The 24127-nt window shown below is 35.0% G+C and overlaps 1 protein-coding gene across 1 annotated transcript in view; it reads right to left on the bottom strand.

Annotated features, from left to right (window-relative positions):
• TYR (tyrosinase) overlaps nucleotides 1-24127 on the bottom strand; it is a 125110-nt gene that overhangs the window by 91276 nt on the left and 9707 nt on the right. Inside the window, exon 2 of the mRNA XM_033205968.1 lies at nucleotides 19524-19740. Within this exon, the coding sequence (XP_033061859.1) occupies nucleotides 19524-19740 (217 nt within the window). The remainder of the gene's footprint in view (nucleotides 1-19523; nucleotides 19741-24127) is intronic.

Raw genomic sequence — 24127 nt, 5'->3', positions numbered from 1 at the left:
GCCTGCCTTGCTAGGTTGGGGAAGTTCTTCTGGATAATATCCTAAAGAGTGTTTTCTAACTGGGTTCCATTCTCCGATCACTTTCAGGTACACCATTCAAACATAGGCTTGATCTTTTCACATAGTCCCATATTTCTTGGAGGCTTTGTTTGTTTCTTTTCACTCTTTTTTCTCTCATCTCATCTTCTTGCTTTATTTCATTAATTTGTTCTTCGATCACTGATATCCTTTCTTCTGGTTGATCAAATCCACTATTGAAGCTTGTGTATGTGTCACGAAGTTCTTGTACTGTGGTTTTCAGCTCCATCAGGTCATTTAAGCTCTTTTCTTGACTGGTTATTCTAGTTATCCATTCATCTAACATTTTCTCAAAGTTTTTAGCTTTCTTGCGATGGGTTCAAATATCCTCTTTTAGCTTGGAGATGTTTGTTATTACCCACCTTCTGAAGCCTACTTCAGTCAACTCATCAAACTCATTCTCCATCCAATTTTGTTCCCTTGCTGGTGAGGAGCTGTGTTCCTTTGGAGGAGAAGAGGCATTCTGGTTTTTGGAATTTTCAGTCTTTCTGCTCTGGTTTCTCCCGTCTTTGTGGTTTTATCTACCTTTGGTCTTTGATGTTGGTGACCTACAGATGGGGTTTTGGTTTGGATGTCCTGTTTGTTTGTTGTTGATGCTATTCCTTTCTGTTAGTTTTCCTTCTAACAGGCCCCTCGGCTGTAGGGCTGGTGGAATTTGCTTCACGTCCACTCCAGACCCTATTTGCCTGGGTGTCACCAATGGAGGCTACAGAACAGCAAATATTGCTGCCTGATCCTTCCTCTGGAAACTTTGTCCCAGAGGGGCACCTGCCTGTATGAGGTGTCTGTCGGTCCCTACTGGGAGGTATCTCCCAGTCAGGCTATAGGGGGTCAGGCACCGACGTGAGGAAGCCGTCTGTCTGATGACAAAGCTCGAACACTGCTCCAAGAGCCACTGCTCTCTTCAGAGCTGTCAAACCAGGACGTTTAATTCTGCATAAGGTGTCTGATGCCTTTTGTTCAGATATGCCCTGCCCCTAAAGGTGGAACCTAGAGAGGCAGTAGGCCTTGCTGAGCTGCGGTGGGCTCCACCCAGTTCGAGCTTCCCTGCTGCTTTGTTTACACTGTGAGCACAGAATCACCTACTCAAGCCTCAGCAATGGTGGATACCCCTCGCCCCACCAAGCTCCAACATGCCAGGTCGATCTTAGACTGCTGCACTAGCAGTGAGCGAGACTCCATGGGCACGGGACTTGCCGAGCTAGGCATGGAAGGTCTGCCGGTTGGAAAGACTGTGGGAAAAATGTACTATTTGGGCGAGAGTGTACTGTTCCTCCAGGTACAGTCACTCACAGCTTCCCTTGGCTAGGAAAGGGAAATTCCCCAACCCCTTGTGCTTCCCGGGTGAGGTGACACCCTGTCCTGCTTGGCTCGTCTTGCGTGGGCTGCACCCACTGTCCAACCAGTACCATTGAGATGAACCACATACCTCAATTAGAAATGCAGAAATCACCTATCTTCTGCATTGATCTCCCTGGGAGCTATAGACCAGAGCTGTTCCTATTCTGTCATCTTGGAACCTCTCCCAAAGCAAGAATTTAAACTAAACTGAAAGTTGAGCAAAATGTCTTACGTTTTTTCTTACTTTACAATAACATAAATAGTGGCCATAAAAATTGATTGATATGGAAAATCTTTTTTTTATAAACTAAGAAACAAAAATAAAAAGCAACTGCTAATGCTGGTGGATAAATAAAAACAATGTAAGTATGTCTAAGAAGAATGATTACAAAGATCATTAGATATGTTTTAGAAGTACTTATACAATTAGGGATTTGGGTATATTGTAACTAATATTATAATGCATATTTTGAGGAAATCTCTGTAAATGATCCATAGGTTCAGATGAATTGCATACAAATTATTGAGCAATTCTTTTATTCTCTGGCACAATAATTATTCATCTCAAATTGGCAGGAAACAGAGTGATAATAGCTTACATTATACATTTTTTTATAATGTAAAATTTAGAATAAAATCTGTATTGGAAGTCCTCCCTAAGTCTTTTCTCACATATATTGGTAACTGTTGATATTATCTTGGATGGTGTTACACATTGGTTCTCTTGATGTTTATGCATCAAGAAAGTTCAATACATAAAAGTAAGTATTGCTCATTGCTTGACTGAAATAGGGTTCTTAATACTGTCTTTAATTTCATCTATCTACTTAAATGTAAATTTCAAATATTTGCCTTAACTTTATGTCTGTTTAAAAACTTTTTATTTTGAGATAATTATAGAATTATATGCAGCTGTAAGAAATAATAGAGATAAATCTGATGTGCTCTTTATTCAATTTCCCTCAATGGTAACCTTGAAAAAACATTATGTAATATAGTAGAATATCACAGCTAGGATATTGGCATTGAAAGGGTCAAGACACAGAGTATTTACATTTTGAAGCAGTTCTGTATTTATTTTTGGAATAAATTTCACTTGTTTCAAGGCATAAAATTCTTTTTATATACAGCTGAATTATATTCGTCAATATTTTGTTAAGAAATTTTACATCTATCTACATGAGGGATATTGATCTGTCTCATTTTCTTGGCATTCTTTTATCTGGTTTTAATATCAAGGTAATACTAGATTTATAAAATGACTCAAAAAGTGTTTTCTTTTCTTCTACATTCTGGAACCAATTGTATAGAATTTGTGTTAATTTATTAAATTCCTGGTTGATTCTCAAGGAAAACATTCTGTGCCTAAGGATTTCTATTTTGGGAGATTTAAAATTACCAATTCAATTTCCTTTACATTTATAGGGCTATTCAAGTTGTCTATTTCTTTTTGGGTGAGTCGTATAGTTTGTGCTTTTCTAGGAAGTAGTTCATTTCATCTAAATTGTCAAATGTTATGTACATAGAGTGCTCATAGTACTCTTTTATTACCCTTTTGATGTCTGCAAGATCTGTAGTGATATCCCCTGTTTGATTCTTGATATTGGTAATTTGTGTCTTTTCTCTTTTTTCCTTTGCAATCATGCTAATTTGTCAATTTTATTAATATTTCCAAAAACTAGGTGTTTGTTGTATTCATATCCTGTATTGATTCCTGATTTTTTTTTTAATTTCACTGCTTTTTGTTCCTATCTTTATTATTTCCTTCATTCATGGTGCTTTAGTTTTATTTTGTTCTTCTATTTCTAAGTTCTAGAGTTTGAGTTTGTATTACTGACTTGAAACTTTGCCTCTTTCCACATGTGTGCATTTAGTACTATACTTTCCCCTCTAAGCACAATTTTATAGTATGTCTGACAAATTTTGGTAAGTTTGGTTTTTAATTTTATTTATTTAAATGTATTTTATTTTCCTTAAGTCTTTCTTTTTACTCCTTGGGTTATCTAGAAGTGCTTTGTTTAGTTTCTAAGTGTTTGAAGGTCTTTCCATCATGTTATTGATTTCTAGTTTGATTCCATTATGGTAGGAGAACACAATCTGTATAATTCCAATCCTTTTAAATTTGTTGATGTTTGCTTTATGGCTCAAGGGGCAGTCATATGTTTAGTATATGTTTTATCAGCACTTTAAATAAATGAGTATTTTTATCGTTATTGAATGGAATGTTCTATCAGTGTTGAATAGATTCTTTTGGCTGATGGTGTTAAGTTCTTCTGTATCACTGCAGATATTTTGCCTAGTCCTATTGGTTAAGAAGAAGCATTGAATTCTCCAACTGTAATTGTGAATTTGTCTATTTCTTCCTTTTAGCTCTACCAGCTTTTGCTTCACATATTTTAAGCCTGTTTAGTGCCTACACATTTAGGATTGCTATGTTTTCTTAGTGGATTGGCTCATTAACCTTGATAAAATGTGCCTCTCTTACTCCAATGATTGTTTTTTCTCTGAAGTCTATTTTATTAGATATTAATATATACACTTTCACTTTATTTTGATTGTTTTATGATTTTTTTCCATCCTTTAACTTTCACAAATATTGTTATATCTAAAGTGAATTTCCTCTAGGCTGAATACAGTTGGTTTATTTTAAAATAAAATCTAATCTACCAATCTCTTACTTGGTATTTTTAGACAATTCACATTTAATATAAGTATTATATAATGTTATGGCTTAAACCTACTTTTTTTTTTTTCCTGTTTGTTACTTTACTGAATTTTTTGGTTCATTTTTCCTGTCTTCATTTGAGTTGCTTGAAAATTTTTACAAATTCCATTTTTATTAATAGTTTTTTAAATATATTTCTTTGTATCACTTCGTTGGTGATTTATCTAAGTATTATGGTTTTTTTACATAATTTATCTCTGCTGGAATGCTTCAACTAGTTCAAATTAAGTATAAAACCTTATTTGTCTTAAGTATTTCTCTTATATTCATTTAGATGAATGACATAAAATTTTACTTTTGTTTCAACCATCAAATCACAATTTAGAAAACTCAACAGAAGTCTACTGAATTCCCTATATTTTTGAATAAGAAAGTTTTTTGTTTTATCATTTCTCTTTTTTTAAAGAAACTTCTATTAACTTTTTTTTTCAGGGCACATCTGCTTGGTGGTGACAAATCTTTTCATTTTTCTTCATCTGAGGAGATCTTGATTTCTCCTTCATTCCTGAATATTTTCCCTGGGCATGGAACACTGCATTAACAGTTCATTTTTTTCAGCATCTGAAAAATGTAGTGTCACCTTTTGGCCTCCATGGTGTCAAAGAAAAAATCTGTCAGTCATTTTTTCCACAAAATCACTACTTTCAATATTTCTTTAGTTTTTAGAAGTTTAGTAGTGATATATTTTAATGTGGATTGCTATGGGATTTATTAAATTAGGTTTAACTCAGATTCTTGAATTTGCTGTTTCTTTTACTAAATTTGGGAAGTTTTCAGTCATTTCATTGAGTACTTTCTCAGAACTGCTTTTTCTCCTCTTTCTAGGATACTAATAACACAAATGTTCAATCATTTTCATGTAGTTATTCAAGTCTTTGAGCCTTTTTAATTTTTTTCCAGTCTGTTTTCTGTTTTTCAGATTTGGTAATTTCTATTTTTCTCTCTTCCAGTTCACTGATTCTTTCTTCTTTCCTCTCCATTCTGCTGTTGAACCTAGTATTGAGACTTTTACTTTGGTAACTGTATTTTTTAGTTCTAATTTTATTTTGTTCTTTGTGATATTTTCTATTTTCTTGATAAGTCATTCTATTTTTTTTTTTAGTTTGTTTCAAGTATGTTTATAATTGTTCATTGAGGAATTCAAAAATGACCGTTTGGCCAGGTGCGGTGGCTCACACCTGTAATCCCAGCACTTTGGGAGGTCGAAGGGGGTGGATTATGAGGTCAGGAGATCGAGATCATCCTGGCTACCAGGGTGAAACCCCGTCTCTACTAAAAATACAAAAACTTAGCCGGGCGTGGTGGCAAGCACATGTAGTCCCAGCTACTCGGGAGGCTGAGGCAGGAGGATGTCCTGAACCCAGGAGGCGGAGCTTGCAGTGAGCAGAGATTGTGCCACTGCACCCCAACCTGGGCAACAGAGCCAGACTCCATCTTAATAAATGAATGAATGAATGAATGAATGAGTGAATGAATAAATAAAATAAATGACTGTTTTAAAATCTGTTAACTTGGTACAAAAGTAATTGTGGTTTTCGCCATTCTGTTCAATGGCGAAAACCACAATTACTTTTGCTCCAACCTGTTATTTGAGATAATTTTAACATATCTGTTACTTCAGTGTTGTTATCTACTGTCTTTTTTTTTTTTTTAATTCAAGGATGTAACTTTTCTTGGTATGAAAAGGGATTATTATTATTATTTTTTTTTTGCGACCTGTATATTTTGAGTATTTTATGAGACTTATTAAATCTCCTGTTTTATAAAAGTTTATAGTCTCAACTGGGCACAGTGGCTCACGCCTGTAATCCCAGCACTTTGGGAGGCCAAGGTGGACTGATCACTTGAAGTCAGGATTTGGAGGTTAGCCAGGCCAACATATTAAAACTCTGTCTCTACTAAAAGTACAAAAAATTAGCCGGGCTTGTTGGTGGGCACCTATAAGCCCAGCTACTCGGGAAACTGAGGCAAGGGAATCCCAGCTACTCTGGGAGGTGGAGGTTGCAGTGGGCTGAGATCACGCCACTGCACCCCAGCCTGGGCAACACAGCAAAGACTCCATCTCAAAAATAAAACAAACAAAAAATGTATAATCTCCTGGCTTTCTCTGACTCAGCTCCAACAGAAAGGAATACGCTGCATTATTACTTTCAGGTAGCAATAGAAGTCCAAGTTCCCCACTGACCTGGCTCCCCACTAGGCCTCCACTGTTGTCTTCCTTGCTAGGAGAGGTAAGAATACCTCATTACTTACTGCTCCTCAACTAGTTTCCCCTAATGCCATTGGGTGGCCTAATTACCACTAGACAGTGCTAGAAGACCTAACTCTCCAATAAGCCTCCTCTGACAACAATCCAGAAGGGAAGAAAGGATTCATCTTTTTACTGCTTAATAGGGATAGAATTACAAGTCCTCCAAGTTGCCTCCATGTAAAGTAGAAGAGTGGTTAATTCCTCCCTGGTTGGAATGCAAACTGAGCCTTCTCTTACACTACCCTGGAAGGGTATTGAGGAGGCACCTTTTATAGACTAGCAAGGGTGGAAGTCTAGTCTCCTCAATCAACTTTTGCTGACTTGGGTGGGGATTGTGCCTCAGTTTTTCTGTTTTTGAATTTGAATGAAGTACAGTGGTTACTGTTTAAAACTTGACTGCACCTTTCTTTGTCCTTTGACTAGAGAGAGAAGGCTTTTGTTGGTGTTCTTTTCTGTTTTTGTTTTGTTTTGTTTTACTTTTGTTTGTATGTACCTCTAGGTGTTTCTAGGTTACAAGCTTCTTCAGCTCTAAATCTTGAATATATGAGGAAAATAAAACCCAGGGGACTCACTATCATACCATGAGATCCCAATATTCCTAGCTGATCTGCCTTCTTCTCTCCACTATTTATATTCTTTCTGTTTCTCTTATATACAATATCCAGAGATTGTGGTTGTATTTAGAGGGACTAATAGAGAAAAGTGTACCTACTTTACCTTCCCAGAAGTAGAAGTCTGTGTTGTATGCTTTTGTTAGTTTATTGACGATCATGTTTCTGTTTGCCCACCAAAATTTCATTGTTTTCACACAAGAATTCCTTTTAGATACCCCCTCTGGCAGCATGGTTAGTGTTAGGTCATATACCAGAGGCAGGGTTGGGAGTTTATCAGAGTCCTGAGCTTTACTTTAGCAAGCTGAAGAAGGCTTTGTAGTGAAGTGGAATTTGTATCAGCCTTGGAGTCAGATGAACTTGGAATAGCAGACTTAACTGTGGTTGTTATCAACCATGTGACTATCAGGTTCCCTATCTGTAAAATCAAGGCAAAACCTATCTCATGGTATAGTTACAAATTTCAAATGATTTATTTGAAAATGTACAAGGTATCAGGTGCTCAACAACTACTAATTTTGTTTTCTCTGTTGCTCAGTTATAAAGTTGAGATGCAAGTATCTATTACTTTCTTACTTTAATATAGCCAAGCTCTTTAGATATCAAAGAAGTCTATTTCTGTTATATGAATCAAAGGCTAATGATCAGACTTGCAAATTGAAAAACAGGCCACTCCTTTTACACTAGAGATTTTACTGAACAGAAAAATCTTTTCATAGAAACAGCATCATTTTTTTCTGTCCTTGAGGTAAGAGAAGCTTGCAATGAAGAGAAATATAAGCCATGAAATAGTAAGTTTTTATAGCCATATTTCTACAGTTGATAACAAAATCTGCTCCCCCACCATTACTTATTACATCATAAGAAAAGAAATGTGAATACAGTAACCAGCTATAGAGCAGAGCTGCCCTGTATGCCTGATCATAAAAATCACCTGAGGCATTTACTAAAATTAAAGTTTCCTAGGATCCAGTTATAGAGAGAGAGTGTGAGTGTGTGTGCGTATTATGAAAATACATTCTAGTTTTGGCCATGAAACATTATCAACATCAACATGTTAGGATTGCCAAATTGGCATATATGTAAAACCCTAGAATCAAGTGAACACTAATCACATCTAGAATCAATGTATGTGCCAGATAATTTGTAATAGCCAATTAGATCAAGTTTGGGAAACACAATGACCTACTATTTACCATAAAAAACTGCCTCATTTTCATAGCTCAGCGTGCTTTTACTGTGGGATTTTCATTCTGTCCTTCAACTTTCCAAATACTAGAAGGTTATGTGTGGACCTCATTCTGTTGAGGGCCCTCAGGATGCACCCAATCCACTGTAGACAACCTCAACAGTCACCAGAGAGAGAAGCAAGGTGACTAATGTACCATTGCAGGAAAACACCTTTTATCCTGCCCCCACAAAAATATGTGTGTGTGTGCTCTTTGTATTGATAATAGGGTTTAATATATAAATAGAAATAATTATGTTTGTGTGGAGATATGTGTGTATATATATACACACACACACACATATATATGTATATAAAACATCATTATATAAGTCACTGGGGCTCACTGGACGTCATAAACACCCCCACTTCCACTGCCAGACCTACTGAACCAAAACCTCTAGAGGAAAGGCCTGATAATGCACGTCGTTAGCCACCATCTCTTTGGATTTAAATGTGCATTTACATATCAACATTCTTTGACATTTCATCTTGAAAACGCAGAATTATGTTTGAAATTAATAAGGTCTTCTCAGATGCCCTTATGTTTTAAAAAGAAATTATTCTACAATCCCAGGGTTTTCTTGCTTAGCAAAATGTAACCAACAGACCCCTTGAAGTCCCTGAAACTCTTTGAGGATTTGCAATGTCAAAACTATTTTCCTAATAATACTATGATGTGATTTGCCTTTTTCTGTGTTCACATTTGCACTGATGGTGCAAAAGCAATAGTGGGTAAATCTTCTGGTGTCTTAGCATAAATCAAGGTAGTGGCAACCAAGTGTACTGTAATTATTATATTCTTCACCAGCCACAGACTTGCAGTAAAAATGAATAAATGAATGCTAGTTTCACTTAATGTCCTTAATGAAGCAATATAATTTTTTAAAAAAAACTATCTTCTTTTATATGCCTCTTTATTTTTCTGTTGGACAGAATGGAACCTACATATGTACTATTTATGCTGCATTTTGAAATATGTTCATCTAGGGAAAAAACACTTGTGCCATTATTTGTGTTGAGATCTGAAATAATCATGTTTCCCACAGGAAATCATTTTGACTTGAATGTAGAATTCAGAGATAAGCTGGCTATTTAGACAGGCATTTGGCAGACTTCTTCTTATGTGAACAAAGCAAGTCTGTCACTTGAAAAAGCTAATGGTATTTTTTTTGCCAGTGCTACAATTTGAGTTTTCAAGCAAAAATTTAAATTAAGAAAAATTGCTACCATCACTATGAGCTTGATAAAGTCTTCAAACTTAAAGATATTTCTGATGAGATTGGTGGTGATATTAATAATGTCATTTTGAATACTGCATGATGAGATATTTTAACATTTGGAAGATTGCGTAACTCAGTATTTTACAAATGACCAATGCATGATATTATAAAATCACTAATGGCTAAAATACTCATTCATGATGCTAGACAGATCAACGGACTTTAATGTGGCAAGGACAAAAAGTTCATTTACAAGATTTCAGATTTGACAGTGTAATTAAACTCTGAGAAAATTACCATTTGTGAAGTTTTAGTATCGAAAAGAAAGGATTCACAATTATCTGAAAGTGTTTTTAAAAATACTTCTCTGTATTCTGATTACATAGTTGTGTGAGGCTAGATTTTTCATCAAGTTCTTCAACCAAACAATAAATTATAATATATTGAATGTAGAAGTAGTCATAAAATCCAGATGTAGCCTGTTTGTAAAAATGAAAAGTAGTTTCATTCCACTTAGTATTTTAGATATTATTATTAAAATTATATTATTTATACTATCATATAAGAAATTTATTTTTAAACAAAATTAATATAAATATGCAAGATCTTTTCAATTTTACAAATTGATATATAACCCATATAAATAAAAGCTGGCAGAAATTTTTCATATATTGTAAGAGTTGTAAATGGATTCTGAAACCAAAACACTACAAATCATTAGTGTAGAAGATTACAAAGCAGTCGTATGTTTGCATCAGACATTGTTAATTTGTCTTTGATATGCTGAATTTAGGCCAGGCTTGGTGGCTCAAGCATTTTGGGAGCCTAAGGTGGTGGATCTCTTGAGGTCAGGAGTTTGAGACCAGCCCGCCCAATATGGAGAAATCCCATCTCTACTAACAATACAAAAAAAAATTAGTGAGGCATGGTGGCACTCACTTGTAGTCTCAGCTACTCAGGAGGCTGTGGCTTGAGAATCCTTTGAACCCGGGAGGCGGAGGTTTCAGTAAGCCAAGATTGCGCCATTGCACTCCAGCCTGGGCTACAGAGCGAAACTCCTGAAGTCTTTTAACTCATATTTGTTTAATTAATAACTGCATAAAATAGAGTTATAAATTTTCTTTGCAATATTTATTGCTAGTGTGTAGTGATATTTTTCCCAAGACTTATCCCAAGGAAGTGAGATGTCTATATGTCTTAATGCCTGACTCTATACTTAGAAAAGAAGTATTATTTTGAGAATACTTAAATAAGTATATTTATTATATAAGAATACTTATATATAATACTTATATATAAGAATACTTCAATTATTTTGAGAATACTTAAAAAATAAGAAAAGTATTATTTTGCTTCATAAAGATCTTCTAGGACCTTCAATTGAATTCTTGGAAAATGAGATTATCCTTCTGTAAATAGCCATTTTCCACAGCAGTGAGTTCAAATCATGAAAAATTAAGCAAAAGCTCTTTAGCCATGGATAAATACACATCATGAAGACTGATAGCCTATGCTAAATTATAACAGAAGTTGAGAAGACTATTGTAGATTACAGAGAAGGTGGGAGGAGAAAAAGGGAAACATTTTTGTGTATGTAATAGGAGCTAGATGTACATAAATTCTCATAATAACCCAAACGTAATTATTCAACAAATTTTACAAATTAGGAAGTAGATGCCCAGAATTTTAGAACTGATACTGAAATCCAGTTCTATATGTCATCAATATCAGTGTTTTCATTGACCCTAAAGGGCTCTGCACTAATCTGGGGAGTTTCTTTCTCTCTTTCCAGTGAATCTTCCTAAGACGGTACTTGCCATAAGATAATACCTACACCTTTTAATTCAGAGTGAAAATGACACACAGCTTACATAAATTCACTTTAACTTTCTCAGTATTCACATTTGGCAAGAACAACAAATTGCATGCCAGTACAACTAGAGGAGTAGAAGGAGGAATAGGTAGAAGAGTCATTTTAAAATGTATAAATATATGGGGACAAATGCTGCATTTTTTTTGTTTGTTTTTTAAACACAGAGCGCCCCAGCGATACCATTAGTGCACTTACTACTTAGAAGTTACTCAGTATCATGCAATAATACCCTCAAACTTTAAACTATTCTAAGTCCTCTCTGAAATAGAAAACAGTGACTTTCTACCACTCAGATGTCTCAACAATGTCACTGGTTCTTAAGAACTCTGTTGCTGCAAAAATTAAAATGCCCCCTAATCTTCAGATACTCATCATTTCTAGTAGGCTATCACTGCATGCTAACTAGAGAATTTCTAAAATAACCAGATGTGATAAACGTATTCTGGTCCTCCCAACCTTCTGCTTTGAGAGATAAAATATTGATTAAGAATTTGACAGGAATTTTCATATATAGTAATTATACTTGACTTGTGTGTGTGTGCACGTGTGTGGGTGTGGATGTGTGTGTGAACCTATAACATAAATATTAACTAGTCCCTGAGAGCAGCTTCTGCCTTCAATAATTTAAAACATGCATAAATATCTACAAAGATCTTATTCACAATAACATTCCCTATTTTGTTTCAGAATTTTAAAAACAGTAATGTTAGTTTCTGATTAAAGAACTACATATAAAGCAAATCCACTTGGAAAACAATACAATTGTCACTTGTTGAATTCCCTTAATGTTATAGGAAGAGTTCTATTTGCTCTGAGAAATTGAAGAAAAGAGAAAAAAGTTACCTTTTGAGTAAAATGAGTGGGATGAACTTATAAGGACAGAGACTGTCTCCTAAATTTATTGGAATAATTACTTTGCTGAGAATGGTGCTTTAGTTTAATCAATGAAATATCCTAGGACTGTTATGAGGACAAAATAACATAACATGTGAGAAGTATCAATGTCAGGCACATAGGAATTTTTATTGTAATTATCAGGATTATTGCCTGATCAGAATACCAATGTGGTTATCGAGGTGGTAAATCTGGGGGATTAAGTAAAACAGGCCCAGAAAGGTTTTCCTGGTCTGGATTAATCATCTTTCAAAACCTTCTGCCTCTCTCTGAGTCAGGGTACACCAAACTACTGAGTTTCTGATTCCCTCAGAATTAGTGAGGAATATACTAGGGAAATAATTTAGCCTTCCAACTACTAGAATGTGTCACCCCATGTTAACTATCTCCTTGGCTACCCAGTTTACACAATTAGTGTCAAAGGAATTTGTTTTTTGAATCTGAGTGACTTTTATTTTTTTATTTTATTTTATTTTATTTTATTTTATATTTTATTTTGCTTGAACTAAGAAAGTCCATTTCTCAGGCAGGAAGACTGAAAACTAGATTACCTATGGAGGCTTCACTGTAGTTTCCCAGCTGGCTTTTCTCTGCAAATACACACACTATTCATGTTAAAATGTCATTTAAAAAATGCAAAACTTCCACTCTTTCTCATTAAAGCTCAGAGCTCATTTACCACTCTCTAGATTGCTCCTTAAAAAAATCTTTGCATGTGAAGTGGTGAAATACTTCCTACTGAAGTGCTTGACAGTCACATTGAAATAAAAAGGACTGAAGGGCTGCAGAAAAAAAAGTTAAGATTCTAGAGAAACATAATATCAGTTTTATAAGGGCTGCTAAATGAAGAGAAATTATTTTTTTAAAAGATGTATAATTTGCTAGGACCAATTGTTAGAAATCAATCACAGATGTGTCAGAATCATCCTGAACTTGTTACTTTCTTTGCTGCCTTATAGTCAGTCACCAGAGCTTCTGATTCTATACACTAACCAACTCATCTTCATCCTCATTCTCACTACTTTAGATCTAGCCCTCATCATCCATGCCTCCCCCCAATAGCTCACTGATTATCTTTTTGCACTCTACTAATGCCACTAACATCATATCTTTTGAAGAATATGTAGGATAATATCAATTTCCTGCTTAATAACCTATCACAACTACCCTTGTCGATGGCAATGTTTTCAAGACAAATTTTTCAGACATACTTTTGAAGAGATGAATGTTATGGTTTTTAAACATTAGGTTTTTATGGTGATGACGGCTAATGTTTAATGTAATATTAATGAATTTATAACTCTTTTAAAGTGAAGATTTGAAAGAATCTTAGAATAAACTTCAGTTTCTTAATTTTCTAGGGATTTGTGAACATATTCCTAGAGGCCTATAATGTATTTTTTTCCTTCAAGAAGATTGAGAGACACTGGTATACATGGATTTTTCTAAACTCCTTACATCTCTTGTTATTTCCCACTACAAACTCAATATTCTAGCCATGTAGAACTTCTCATTTTTGGTAACTCGTCTCACACTTTCACACCTCTACGTCATTGCATATGTTGTTCCCTCTGCTGGAAATGCCTCTCCTCCTCTTCTCTGCTCAGTGAGCAGTTAATGATATTTCAAGATCCAATTCTATTTTCACCTCCTTGGGAAATATTTCTAGTGTATCTGGGTTCCTACCTCATTTTATATCAATTACCATTTTGTGTATTCCTTATGTATTTGTGGTGTTTCTTCACTTGATGGTGAGCTTTTCAGTGAGATAAACTGTGTAAGTTATCTTTGTATTTTTTTGTACTTCCATAGTATACCATAATACCAAGTTCATGGATGGCTCTATTTAAGTTGAATGGAATTAGATTTTGGTTTATCCTAAAGAACTTCTTATTTTCCCTTGTGGGGTAGGTTTTCCCTTGATAGGTCACATAGTGATACTATCCCAGTGGGCATCTTAGCATAGTGTGGGATGTTGGACTGAATATGCTGAAAAGTCTCTTCCAATAATAAGTTTCCATAGTCATAAACTGCATTTGTTAGAAGGGGGTGGTTTGAAACAATGTATGATCACCCAAGATTGACTTGGCCCTATCTATGATTAATTGATTTTACACTATTCTTGGTATATATAAGTTTTACAATGAAGGCAGCTTTCCTTTATTTATTGATATATCAGTCTGTCAGCCAGTACTTAATGAGCACCTACTATAGGCAGCCACTGTGCTCAGAGTTGGAAATACACCATTAAACACCAGCAATTTGTTCCTTGTTCCTGTCTCCTTCTTCCCTTTTGGGTAACAGAAGGTACCTTTGCTCCTGCTGTCACCTCATTTTTGAAACTTACCCTGAAATCCTATCTGTCTCCAGAAACATTATTTATTTATTTTTGGGTCTATCTTCATGAATCTTCTTTTCCATCCTCCCCTTTCCCTTATTTTTCCACTAAATGTAGGCCATTATAATATGCTTTCTCAGAACTCAATATATACTTACTTTGTTAAGCTAATTGCCAGAGAAGTTAATGATTGCTAACTAAGTTGTCAATAACTAACCACAGCTTAACACAATAGTGTTGTGCCCTTTGTTGAAAAAAATGTTCTCAGTACCTTACATGTATTACATCATTTAATTCTTTGAACCTTATACATTATTATGTTATTCATATTTTACCGATGATAAAACTAAGACCCAGAGAAGTTAAATAACATACCCAAGGTCACACATCTAGGAAGTGGTTGAGCTAGGATCTAATCCTAATCAGTTTGATTACCTTTAATCAATTCATTGAACTTTCAGTTCCCATGTCCCACTCCCCAACAGTGCTATTAAAAAAAAAATCTCTTGTAAACTCTGATATACAGGACATAATGGATAGGCAGAGATTTTCATGAGAGAAAATTTCTGTTTTAATGTGACAACTGATACTGCACAGAGTCCCCTATTTAACCTAATCAGAAAACTGCTTATAATACAGACTTATTTGTATTTGCTTTATCTAGAAACATGAGGTTTCAATTTAATTTAATTAATTAATTTATTTATTTTTGGAAAGAGTCTCACTCAGGCTGGAGTGCAGTGGCATGATCTAGGCTCACTGCAACCTCTGCCTCCTGGGTTCAAGTGATTCTCCTGCCTCAGCCTCCTGAGTAGCTGGGATTACAGACATGTGCCACCATGCCCGGCTAATTTTTGTACTTTTAGTAGAGATGGGGTTTCTCTATGTTGGCCAGGGTGGTCTCGAGCTCCGGACCTCAGGTGATCCGCCTGCCTTGGCCTTCCAAAGTGCTGGGATCACAGGCGTGAGCCACCGTGCCCGGCCATGAGGTCTCTTATACAATTCACAAATTACACATCTTCACTATTTCAGCAATGAAATCTAAGAGGAAAGCTGACGTTACTTAAATAACTTCCATAGAGAAAAATACAACAGTTCCTTTGTCCTAGCAATGACTATGAATATTTTGTTCCATGGGAAGTGCATTATACAGTTCTCACAAGACCAAGAACAAAAAGGAAGCAATAACTTCGAGGTTTAATCAAAAGCAACAATTCCATTTCATGGGCAAGTATTGAGAGAGCAGGGTGTAATTGTGACGTTTGACCTCTTCTCAAGTCCTACTGTCCTCACTGCTATTTTCACTTGAGTACTCCTTATAGACCAAGACACCCCAAGACTGGATTCTATTTTGGAGAAGAAAAATCCCTGCCCTATTCACGTTGTGAGATAAAATGTGTCTCTCTGGTGACCAAAACTTGCTTCCAAATCTTGACCTTGAATTTCCTTCCAATGAAAGAAAACATTACTCCTTAGAGTCATGGCTAATTTCAGGCCTGGAGCATTGTAGGTACAAGATGCTGTAGAATAATTTACTTACCAGAAAGAGTGTGTGTTTTAAAAAATGTGTGTATGAAATGGAGACATAAAAACAAGCTTGAAGGTGTACCATAGGCAAATTCTGGAACCATTGGCACACAAAGATAATTAAGCACATCAATGAGTTATATACCATTAAACAATGGAAAGCCTTTACTCCATACCATTAATAGATAGGTAGACAGATAAATAGAAAGAATGGAGGATTCTTGCTAATAGTAGAATCCTGAATATTGGCTAATAAATTTAAAAGAAGTGCTGAAGCTGAAAAATCATACATTTGTAGCCATCAATGGATGGCAACTGTAGGAGAAATTGTGATAAGAGTTGGTTTATTTACATAGTCTTAAAATTCTCCATGTAGACAGTTTATTAAACAGGTGGAAGAAGTACTTATGCAGTGGGAAGACTGAACCACATCTGGAGTAGGCGATCAAAATTAACATCTCCAACGTGAGACAGATAAGTCATCATGTGCCTCCAGATGTGACAGCATCTCAGAAAGATGCATAATGACCTATGTAGAATTTTGGCTAAAAGTGCATTATCTGGATCTAGTCATGAGGAAATATAAGATGCACTCAAAATGAAGAACATTCTATTAAAAAATGAGGAAGAAGAGGAGGAACTATATCCTCCAGAGCTGTCAATCACATAAAGACACATATGTACAGACTATAGAAATATTTGAGACTAAAGAACGATGAAAACTAAATGCTATTTGACCCTAGACTAGATTCTATTTTGGAGAAGAAAAATACTGAAAAGGATATTATTGTATCTATTTTTAAAAACTGAAATATATACAGTATATTTGATACAGGCATTATATCAATATAGAGTTTACTGAAGTTGAAAACTGTTCTGTGGCTATATGAGTCTATCCCTATCCTTAGGAAATACACACTAACATATTCAGGGGTAAAGAGTTAGTCTATGCAATTTACCCTCAAAATGGCTAAGACTGGGAGAGAGAGAGAGAGAAACAGGATAAAATGTAAGTTTGGGTAAAATATATATTCATGGTTTTTGTATTGCTTTTATTTTCACAATTCTGGAAGCTTAAAATTATTGCTGAATACAAATTTAAGGAAAAATAATTTTAAATGTGTACCTACTAAAGGAAAGTTTTTCTTGGCAGCTCAGCTTAATGGTTTCTCACATTTTGCCTCATGACATGGACTTCATGCAACAGGCATAGATAAGGTAAATGGTGGGTTAGACAAAATTTGAAGGATTCTAACTATTATTTATGTATTCGGTTATCAGATACTTATTGAACACGTACTGTGTGCCAGACAATATGCTATGTTGCGTCTCTTCTCACACTTTGCCTACTAAAGTGTGTAAAATTAGAAGAAATTATGGGAAAAATAATTTACAAACATAAATTATTTGTAGTAGCAAATTATTTGCAGTAAATCTGATGTTCCCTCCTCACCTGTGTGTATTAGACTCTCATTTGAAAACCACTGGCTGAGTTCACACATCTTGAGTCACTTTTTTTCTTTGACTTGAGACCCTAAATTAGTGATGTTCCCCTACCTTATTTCTGTGACCAACCCGTGCTTCGTAATAATAAAATATATGCTTTTGTCACTCATGGCTGAAAACTTTGCCTGAAGAAACAGCAAAATATTCCAATTTCCTTAAAGATGTAGCTTCGTTTTGCAACATCACTAATATCAGCATTCTGAGTACTATTGTTAATCCCTAAAGAGTCCAGTGGGTCACCCAGTCCTCCCAGATTGTGACTTTGAAATTGTGTACCTTAGATTCATTAAATAGGCTCTGAAATTCCCTGGTACTATGTCTTGCCTTCTTGTATCAAAAGACCAAACTGGTATTGTCCACTTTAAAGAAACTCTCAACCCACTGTTGATCATCAGAGTGTGAAGGAAATAACTTGGACTTTGGTACATGATAAAGCTGGGTGCAGATTTTCTCTGCCACTTATTCAATGAGAAACAGTAACCAAAAGATGCGTATCTCTGATAATGTTTCCTCCCTTAAAAGTGGGAATAATAAATGCAATCTTCCTTAGAGGATGGTTATAAGAAATTGAGTGAGATAATGCCATACAAAGTGTTTGACATGGTGCTTTGGATATGGTTATTACTTTAAAAAGTTAATCATGAATATTACTGTAGAAGAATAAACCTAATTTCTGTTTACATAGCTGGAAAACAGAATTCATCTTTAGGATGAGACTCTCGTTGCTTAAATTGATTCTGGATGTAAGACCCTGAGACTATGGTTTTCAGTAAAACAAGGAAATGAATGAAACAGTAAAACCGCTCTGCACAGTACAATAACAAAAGTTAGGGTGTAAAACAATGACAAAAAGGAATAAAAAGAACAAGTTAAGGAGAAAGGATTACAAAAGAGAGGAAAGTTTTTCTATGTGGTAAGGTATTACAGGCCTTTAAGGAGGTGAGATGTCTAGTGTTAAATTTTGAGTTGTCTGCCTTGCCACAAGTCAGTGCCTATGTCTTCCCCAAACTCCTCTTAAATTTGTGACTTGAATGAGTGTTTTTGTTTTTGTTTTGTTGTGTTTGTAATTTTAGTTTTCCTAATGCAAATTTATGTGAATGGAATGGGTTTCGTGACTGGGTCAGCTATGAGCAGAGAAGAATGAACAGATGTTGAATGCAAAATGCAAGCAAGATGAAAGCATTTGTAGGAGAAATATTTAGGAGTTAGAAAAGATCATGAGATGTAATCTCTGATGAAGAACAGAAAACTTAAGGAATAATGATATGGAGGCTTGACCTATGTGCTGTGTCCTTATTACAGTTAAATGAATGAACTTACCTCAAAGGACACAATTCCTAGAATATTTTAAACAGGAGAAAACTAAAACACTAAAATGTAGGAAAATACTATCAGTCCATAGACTTATATCTGAAATTCTAAAATACAAAATTGTTCTGGAAATGAAATTACTTTTTCTCTTTTAATGGAAAAAACTGACTTCACTCACCATTAGGTTGCCTATTGCCTGTATTTATTCGTAAGATGAATATATTCATATATTTCACTAAAGCGGCTGCTGCTGCTTCTGCCTCTTCTTCTTTCCTCATAGACTCTCTCACTTTGTTACTGAGGCTGGAATGCAGTGGCACAGTCATAGCTCACAGCAGCCTGAAACTCCTGGGTTCAAGTCATCAACCTGTCACAGCCTCCCAAGTAAACTGGGATTACAGACATGAGCCACCATGCCAGACTCCTGAAGCTAACATGTTGAATTATAACATGCTGACCAGTGTCAGCTAGGGTCATTGTCAATATAAGTATATACAACACATATTCTTGGTCAACTCAGAAAATTCTGAATTCTCAAATACCTCCTCAGACTTTGGATAAGAGACTGTAAATACAAATTCAGAAAAAAAAATTAAAAGTGAAAAGAAAGAGATTACCTTCCAGTGTATTTCTAAAGCTGAAATTGGCAGCTTTATCCATGGAACCAGATTCATATTGGGTCAAACTCAGGCAAAATTCTACGTCAGCTGAAGAGGGGAGCCTTGGGGTTCTGGATTTGTCATGGTTTCCAGGATTGCGCCGTAAAGGTCCCTCGGGCGTTCCATTGCATAAAGACTGATGGCTGTTGTACTCCTCCAACCGGCTACAGATAATCTGTACAAAACACCCTCATGTTAAACAAACTGTCACCACCTCTGAGTCAGTAGAAGAAGGGTAGAATTGTTGGAATTTCTAATTACCATTGTTAGACTTCTCCTTAGGAGATTATCACAATTATGTGTCTTTAATGACAGGGATATGTTCTGAGAAATCCATCATCAGGTGACTTTGTCATTGTGTGAACATCATAGAGTACTTGCACAAACCTAGATTGTATAGCCTACTAAACATCTTGGCTGTATGGTAAAACCTACTGCTCCTAGGCTACAAACCTGTCCAGCACATTGCTGTACTGAATACTATAGGCAACTGTAAGATAATGGCAAGTATTTGTACATCTAAACCTATCTAAACATATAAAGGGTACAGTAAAAATACAGTATAAAAATTATTTTTAAATGGCATACTTGTATATACAGGACACTTACCATAAATGGACCTTGCAGGAGTAGAAGTCGCTTTGGGTAAGTCAGTGAGGGAATACTGAGTGAATATAAAGGCCAAAGATACTACTTTACGCTACTGTAGATTTTATATAGGCTACATTACATTTATAAAAATATTTTTCTTTTTCAATAATAAACTAACCTTAACTTCCTGTAACTTTTTAACTTAATTTTTTAAAACTTTTGGGGTCTTTTGATCATAGCACTTAGCTTAAAACACAAACACATTGTCCAACTGTAGGAAATATTTATATCATTAGTCTATAAGCTTTATGTTCTTTAATTTTTTACTTATAAACATAATTGGAATTTTGTTAAAAAACTAAGACACAAGCATATATACTAGCATAGGCCTACAAAGAGTCAAGATTGTCTATATCATTGACTTCCACCTCCACATCTTGTCCCACTGGAAAATCTTCAGGGACAATAGCACACATGGAGCTGTCATCTCTGTGATAACAATGGCGTTTTCTGGAACACCTCCTGGAGATCCTGCCTGAGGCTGTTTCATAGTTAACTTACATTTTTATAAGTGGAAGAAGCACATTCAAAAATAATGATAAAATATAGAATTGTAAATACATAAACCAGTAACATAGTTATTTATTATCATTATCAAGTATTATGTAATGTATATAATGGTATGTACTAGACTTTTATACAACTGGGATTTCAGTAGTTGTTTACACCAGCATCACCACGAAGACATGAGTAATGCATTGTGTATAACATTATGACTGCTATGATGTCGTGACAGGAATTTTTCAGCTCCATTTATAGTAGTGTGGCACCACTGTCATATATGTGGTCCATCCTTGACAGAAATTCCATCATGCGGCATATGACTACATTTTAAAATGTTGAAGGAATTAGCTTTTTAAGGTTGCAGAATGAGCCATGAAAGTAAAACCTAGAATAGGATTCTAGTGTTGTATCTACCATTTAAGAAAATGATTTAACTGTCTAGGCCTCATCTATCAAATGAAGATAACAACAACTACTTCACATAGTTATAGAAAATAAAATATTTATTAATTACCTATTATATATTAAGCACTGTGCCAAGTGCTGAGGCTAGGGTTGGTAACAATAGAGATAGTCATCTCTCTATATATAAGGCCAATAGCACATGGCATGACCGACAGAAAACACTCAAACAGTAGCTTTAAAAACATTAATCTGTATTATATTTCGAATGTCAAGGACTAGAAATACTTTCATTTTGTGCTTTTTTGTTCATAAAATGTCCTATTGTCTCTCTCTCTCTCTTTTTTTTTTTTTTTTTTTTGATATGCAGTACAATGCTCATGGTTGATTGTTTTTTAAAAACTAGAAATTTCTCTGATCCTTTAGCTAGAACCAAGGCGATTTTCATTGCATCTTAAAAATAAGAATTTCTCTTCTTTTTATAAGCAAAACTTTTTAAGAAAACATGGCACATGCATTGCCTTATTTAAATCACAAAGCTATACTTTCCACTTCACAAATAAGGAAAATGAGACTCAGAGAGGTTGAGTGGCATTTTCCAGGTTATATGGCAAATAAATGGCAGTGTTGTGACTGCAACCCAAGTTTTCCAACTTCATCTGGAGTGTATTTTATGCTTTTATAACTAGTCTAGCAGAGCTGAACATTCAACATTTTTTAAAAGTAGGTTCTAGGTTAAAATAAAATAGAGAGTTCTAGGCCTATATCTCAGTTGTGGCTGACAACAGGATGTTGTTCTTTGTTGACTTCCCTAAATCTTGATCAAATTTTTCTAAATAAACTGTCTTAATATAACTTAGTTTGAGTATCTATTTTCTGCTGAGAACCTGTCTGATGCAAACATTATTTCCTGCTGATCTTTCCCTTTACCTCTCTTCTGTATCTTCATTGCCCTCTTTGCACTTCCCAGAACTCACCAATCACTCTTATGCAACATGTTCCTGTATTGGTTATTTTTTCTGGGTAGACTGTTTTCTCCTGAAACCGGCTTGGGTTATTCATATCCTCATTATCTTAATGAGAACTACACTAAACATCTATTTAACATCATATTCAGCCTTACCCACTTTAGCAGTGTTGTAGAGCTGGTTAGCATTAGCAAAAGTTCAATGTGTGTAACCCTTCTCAGTATTGGAATGTTCAGCAATAGCCCATCATTAGATGGAAATCTACCATTGTCAGTATTTACACCACAACAATTGGAAAATCAGAATCATATCTCCCTACCTTCCCACTCCCCCACTGAGAACAAGTTATTAAACATTTACTGTACACCACTAATTTCTGCTTTATCTGTGCACTTAGCAACTTCTAACATACCATATAATCAAAAGAACTCCTCTCATAGAATAATTGATTTATTGTTGCTGCATTTCAAACCAAAGTTTTAAAATGTCTATGTATCAGGCGTTATGCCAGAGCACAAGAATACATATTGAACAGGATAAACATAGTTTTTATTTTTATAGAGTTTATAGTCTAATAGGTATGGTTATAAAGATTAAATGTCTATACCATATTGCCTTATTCATTGATTTAAAATGCTTTTTAATAAGTATTAGCATTTTAACTATTGAGTACTTTATGTAACATGCCTTCTAGTGGAGTAGGTCTAGAAAGTGTGTGTGAGTGAGACAATAAAACAATATATATATAACTTATTATATTTTTAACTCCTTTAACTTTTTAAAATAATAAAATATTATATATATCATTTTACTGTCTCACCACACACACTTCCTAGACCTACTCCACTAGAAGGTAAGTTACATAAAATACTCAAATTGCTAATATTTTTGTAAATTAATTTTTAAATCAACGAATAAGGCAATATGGTATACATATTTAATCTTTATAAACATACCTGTTAGACAATAAACTCTACCAAAATAAAAACTGTATCCTGTTCACTATGTATTATTGTGTTATGGTATGGTGCCTGACACAAAGACATTTTAAGACTTTGGTTTGAAAATCAATAACAATAAATCAATTATTCTATGAGAGGAGTTATCTTGATATTTCCATCTCATCAATGAGAAATCAGGCTTATAGAGGTTAAGTGACTTCATCAAACATATATAGTTTATAAAATTGGGGGAGTGAATATTTGAATATAGACTGTGTGATTAAAAACTCAAATCTTAACAACTATCTTAAATGAAGCTTCCATTTCCTGGCTATTCATTCCCACATAAAGGCACTCTAGTCATCTTCCCCTGTCATCTCTTGACCAATGAATTTTTTATGAACCTTCAAAGACTCCATATTATAAAATCCAATTATCCCTGCAAGTCCTCATGTTAACATAGCACTGGGCACAGTTGACCACTTTCACTTTCACAAAACACATTCCTCTGTCTTCCTCTATCTATTGATTTCTATAATCACATCCCCTTTGATTTTTGCCTTTCTCTCTTGCTATTACTACTTGGTGTGTCCTACTAGCTCTTCTTCGTCTATTTTACCTGTAAATATTGTGCTCTAGGCAGGACTGGCTATGCAATTTGCAGCACCAGGTAAATGTTGAGACCTTGGTTGTGGGTAGAGAAATCAGTATTTACTTTCTCAATCTACAGGGAATAGGTGGCCCACAGTCTCAGTCTACAGTGAATAGGTGACTCCTTAGGGATTGAAACCTCCATGCTAAGACTTGTTTGAGTAGGGGGGTAGATTAGTTCAGGCTGCCATAAAAAAATACTACAGACTGGGTGGCTTAAATAGCAGATATTTCTTTTCTCAAAGTTCATGAGTTTGGAATTCAAAGATCAAGCTGTCTGGTGAGGTCTCTCATGTCTTGCAGAGGAAACCTTTTCTCCATCTTCACAAGGCCGTTTATGTATACACAAAGAGACAGCTCCGTCTTTTTCCTCTTCTTATGAGGACATCAGTACTATTGGATTAGGACCTCACTGTTATGACCTCACTTAACTTTAACTACTTCC

The sequence above is a fragment of the Trachypithecus francoisi genome, unplaced genomic scaffold, assembly GCF_009764315.1.
Source record: "Trachypithecus francoisi isolate TF-2019V2 unplaced genomic scaffold, Tfra_2.0 Lachesis_group8, whole genome shotgun sequence".
In the NCBI taxonomy this organism is placed as follows: Eukaryota; Metazoa; Chordata; class Mammalia; order Primates; family Cercopithecidae; genus Trachypithecus; species Trachypithecus francoisi.
Note: the sequence above shows the minus strand (reverse complement) of the source record. Positions and strands in the feature narration are given on the sequence as shown.